General features: G+C 51.6%; 1 protein-coding gene across 2 annotated transcripts in view; it reads left to right on the top strand.

Moving 5' to 3' along the window:
* The window catches only part of LOC112070383 (1-phosphatidylinositol 4,5-bisphosphate phosphodiesterase eta-1-like), a 20,977-nt gene that overhangs the window by 5,326 nt on the left and 10,889 nt on the right, over positions 1–4,762 (top strand). Inside the window, exon 1 of one of the 2 annotated variants that reach the window (XM_070438951.1) lies at positions 1,237–1,622. The exons of the other annotated variant lie outside the window; for it this stretch is intronic. Coding sequence (XP_070295052.1) covers positions 1,512–1,622 — 111 coding nt within the window. The 5' untranslated portion in view covers positions 1,237–1,511. Of the gene's footprint in view, positions 1–1,236; positions 1,623–4,762 lie in introns of those variants that run through there. 2 annotated transcript variants of the gene reach the window in all.

Raw genomic sequence — 4,762 nt, 5'->3', positions numbered from 1 at the left:
TCTACTCCCCTCCCTCTCTCCCTACGAACCGTCCCTTCCATCTCTCCACCTCCTCCCACCTGCTCCAACTCCACCATCTCTCCCACTCACCTCTCTCTACCTCTCTCCCTAACTCCACTCTCTCCACCCCCCCACTCCCACTACCACCTCTCTCTTCTCTCTCCCCACTCCCTCTTCCTCTGTCCCCCACTCCCGCCTCTCCCCACTCCCTCTCCCCACTCCCTCTCTCCTCTCTTCCACTCCCCACTCTCACCACTCCCCCTACCCCTCTTGGCCTTCTTCTCCCCCACTCCTCTCTCCCACTTCCCTCTCCCCACACCCACTCCCCCTCTCCCTCTCCCTCTCTCCCCTCTATCTCCATCCCCCTCTCCCACCCTCCCTTCTCTCACCCACACCCCACTCCCCCTCTCCTCTTCTCCCTCTTTTCCCCCTCTATCCCCCCTCCCTCTCTGCCCCACTCCCCCTCTCCTCCTCTCTCCTCCCCCCCCACTCTCCTCCCACTCTCCACCTCCCCTACTCCCCTCCACTTCCACCCTCCCTCTCCTCCTTCCTCTCCCCGCTCTCTTTCCTCTTTTCCCTCCTCTCTCCACTCCTCTCTCCTGCTTCTCCCTCCTTCCTCTCCCCCTCCCTTCTGCTCCCACTCCCCCTCCTTCTACCTCTCCCTCTCTCCCCCCCCCTCCCTCTCCCACTCTCCTCTCTCTCCCACTCCCTCTCTCCCCACTATCCCTCCCTCTCTCCCCACTCCTCTCTCTCTCATTCTCCCCACCCCTCTCTCCCCATCCCTCTCCCTCTCTCCCCCCTCCCTCTCTCCCACACCCCCTTCCCCCTCTCCCTCTCTCCCTCTTTCCCATCTTCCCCCACTCCCTCTCTCCCTCACTCCCTCTCTCCCTCTCCCACTCCCACTCTCCCACTCCCTCCTCTCCCCCCTCCCCTCTCTACCCTCTCCCTCTCTCACCCCTCCCCCCTCTCCTCTCTCCCCTTTCCCTCTTCCCCATCCCACTCTCCCTCTCTCCCCCCCTCTCTCCTCTCTCCCTCCCCTCTCTCCCCTCCCTCTCTCCCCACTCTCCTCTCTCCTTTCTCTCCCTCTCTCCACCCTCCCTCTCTCCCCACTCCCTCTCTCCCCACTCCCCTCTCTCCCCACTTCACCTCCCTCTCTCCCCAAACTTTTTTCCCTTCTCTCACTCTCTCTTTCTCTCCCTCTCTTTCTCCCTCTCTCCCTCTCTCTCCATTTCTCTCTCTCCCTCTCTCTCTCCTCTTTTATTTCTCTCTCTCACTCTTTTGCAGTGCATGCTGGGAGTTTTTTTGTTGTTGAGTTTGAGTGTTTGGTGTGGAGGGCTCTGTCCTAACGTATTTTCTTGATTCTGTCCTTGGTTTTTTCTTTCACATTTTTTTAAATATGCTGGAGGGTTAATGCACTATTTGTTTTAGCGGTATCCTCAGGTTTTTTCAGAGTTTGGGTGGAAGAGGACAGAGTTTTAGTTTCCTGGGGTTTGGAAGGTGTGGTGTGCGCGATGGCTTCTCAGCCTAGCACGGAGGAGACGCTGTCGATACGGCATGGATTCAGGTGCGTTCCTGAGAATGGAGTTAAGGTGGAGGAGGTTCTGCTCGCGGTCGGTGAACAGGTAGGAGCTGAATTTATACATTCTGCTTCTAGAATGAACAAAGCTGTGGTTGTGTTCATGAAAAGATCAAATATGGTTGGTAGGCTCATTGCTAGTGGAATATTTTTAAGGGGTGTGTTGGTGCCAATTTTGCCTCTTTCAACCCCTTCGACAAGGGTGGAAGTTGCAAATTTGCCTCCGTTTATTATGGATGATGAAATCAGGAAAGAGCTGAGTTTTGGTTTGCTAGTGGGTTTCGTGTTCTGTCAGCAGGCTTTCAGGCAGATGCCGTTAAGCACGTTGTTTCGTTCCAGAGGAAAGTGGTCATGTTTCTGAACAACAACGAGCAACAGCTAAATGTGCATTTTAAAGTGAGGCATGGGGAGGGGCTCTATGCAGGGTTTGCCAGCACAGATAGTCTATGGTGTTTTGAGTGTGGGGATTTGGGGCATAAGAGCTTTGCGTGCCCACATAAAGGCTGTAGACAAGGTGAGGGTACAAGCGCCAGTGGGGGAAATTGAGGTCAATGTGCAACCTAGTCATGCCAGTGATGGTGGTGTAGATAAGGCTGGGTCTAGTCAGGTTATGGATGGTGGATGGTGGTGTAGATGAGGCTGGGTCTAGTCAGGTTATGGAGGGTGGTGTAGATGAGGCTGGGCCTAGTCAGGTTATGGAGGGTGGTGTAGATGAGGCTGGGCCTAGTCAGGTTATGCTAGTGGATGAAGAGAGTATAGTGGGGAAGTGTAAGACTAGGGGGGAGGAGGGTGTCAAGTGGAAAAGGAAAAAGGGGGAGAAGAAAGAAGTAGGAAGGGGAGAGGCTGGTGTGGTCAAAACACCAAGGAACCTTTGCTGGTGCTGGGGGGGGGGGGGATGCCCTGACCAGAGAGGAAGGGCAGGGGGTCTGATGGGAGATGGAGATGAGGAGAAGGAAAGTGAGTCTGAGGAAGAGGATGATGAGGAGGCCTTTTTTCAGACTTTTCCTCAATGGGGTCCGTAGCTGACAGCCAGTCAAGCAGAGGGTACAAAGTACACGGTGAAGGAACTGACAAGGTTCCTGAATGAGAACAAGGGAAAAAAGACATCTTGAGAGCTTTTTGTTTCGATCCGAGAAAGTTTGTAAGATCAGTACAACATGCTATGAGAAATGAGGGGCATGGTGTCCTCTCACCCAGGAAACGGTTTAGGTTGAGGAAGTGGGTCACAACAGTGCGTAAAAGTCGACCTTCAGACACTGTTTAGATGTATAGTTTTTTTCTGGCACTGGGGCTGTTTGCTATTGGTCTCTTTCTTTGCTGGCTTTTCTTCCACTTCTTCTGGAGACTCTTTGGGTAGGATCACTCAATATAAATGGCGCCAGAGATGCGGGAAAGAGGAGCGTGATGGGTGATTATGTAAAACAACAAAAAAGTACAGGTGTTGTTTCTGCAGGAGACGCATAGTGATGTGTTGAATGATGTCGATTGGGGGCTCTGGTGGAAAGGGGTAAGTGTGTTGAGCCATGGGACACATTTTTGTGCAGTGGTGGCAGTCCTTTTTGTACCAGGTCTGTCTGTAAAAATGTTATCCTCAAAGGAGTTGTGTAAGGTTAGGCTTCTTGTTGTAAAAGCAGAAATTAACACATGAGTTTTGTCTTTATAGATGTGTATACACCTAACACAGGGAGAGAGAGGGGGGTTATGTTTGGGTGTCATAGACAGGAACTCTCACAGGTAGCGCCTGAGGAGACGCTGGTGGTCGGCGGGGACTGGAACTGTTCAATGGATTTTCCGAAAGACAGAAATGGGGGAGAGCCTCATTCAGGGTCAGTGGGAGTGTTAAGGGACATAATTTCTCATTTCGGCCTACTAGATATTTGGAGAACTAAATATCCTGACACAAGACAGTATACATGGGTGAAGGTTTTTGGGGCTAGGGTGAGTGCAGCCCAACTTGATCGTTTTTACATGTCCAGGAATCAGAGCAATAGGCTGTTGGGTGCTACCATTCTCCCAGTGGGTTTTTCGGATCACCACATAACCATGGCTCGGCTGTCTATTTCACCAGGGCCTGGCCATGCATCCTTTTGGAAGTTTAATGTAAAGCTCTTACAAGATGCTCAGGTTTACAGATGTTTTGGGAAAGATGGAGGCAGCAAAGAGAGGAATATGAGTCTCTTAGTCAATGGTGGGATGTGGGGAAAGTCCAAATGAGGCTTTTCTGTCAACAGTATACAACTCTCTCATCCTCAGAGGCTAGGAGAGTATTGAGGGAACTTAAGTGTAGTATCAGTGAGGTGGAGGTAGAGATGGTGGGGCAAGGCGATGTAGGCCTCCAGGCTAATTTAGCTGAATTACAGAGGGACCTGGGCAGTTTTTTCCAGGTTAAAGCAAAGGGAGCACTTGTAAGAGCTAGGTTCTCCATGCTCAAGGAGATGGATGCTCCCAGCTCCTCCTCCTTTGGTTTGGAAAGACAGAGCGGTGAAGCCAAGGGTATGCATTGTCTACGGCTGTCTGATGGACGGGTGACCTCTGTGGTGGGGGAGATGCAGGAGCGAACTGTGGAGTTTTATACTGAGTTGTATAGGGCAGAAATGTATGGTCATATGTGTGCTCAGGTCTTGTTTGCAGAACTCCCTAAGCTCTCTCTGGCACAGAGGGATGAAATGGACATTCCCCTGTTGTCCCATGAACTGGCAGAGGCCGTAACCCAGATGTCTCCCGGCCGTGCATTGGGGGTCAATGGACTCCCAGTGGAGTTTTATGAAAAATTCTGGGGACTAATTGGACTGGACTTCTTTTGTGTGTTGCGTGAATGCGTCGGGGTAGGAGAGTTGCCAATGAGCTGCCGTCGGGCGGCTCTGACTCTCCTGCCCAAAAAAGGGAACTTAAGAACTGGAGGCCTGTGGCATTGCTCTGTGCGGACTACAACATATTTGCCAAGGTCTTCTCTAACAGACTGAAGTCCGATCTGGACTCTATAGTACACAAGGACCAGCCATATTCTGTACTGGGATGCTCAGTCACGGACACCTTGTTCTTAATCAGGGACATGTTGGACTTGTCGTGAGATTCTAATGTGAACTTTTGACTGGTTTCTTTAGATCAAGAGAAGGCATACACAGTTATATACACTAGCCATTGAGCCTTTTTGGGCCTGCTACGCAGTAGACTGCAGGGAGTGTG

Source organism: Salvelinus sp. IW2-2015, unplaced genomic scaffold (assembly GCF_002910315.2).
Source record: "Salvelinus sp. IW2-2015 unplaced genomic scaffold, ASM291031v2 Un_scaffold1309, whole genome shotgun sequence".
NCBI lineage: Eukaryota > Metazoa > Chordata > Actinopteri > Salmoniformes > Salmonidae > Salvelinus > Salvelinus sp. IW2-2015.
This window is presented reverse-complemented; position numbering and strand designations above follow the sequence as displayed.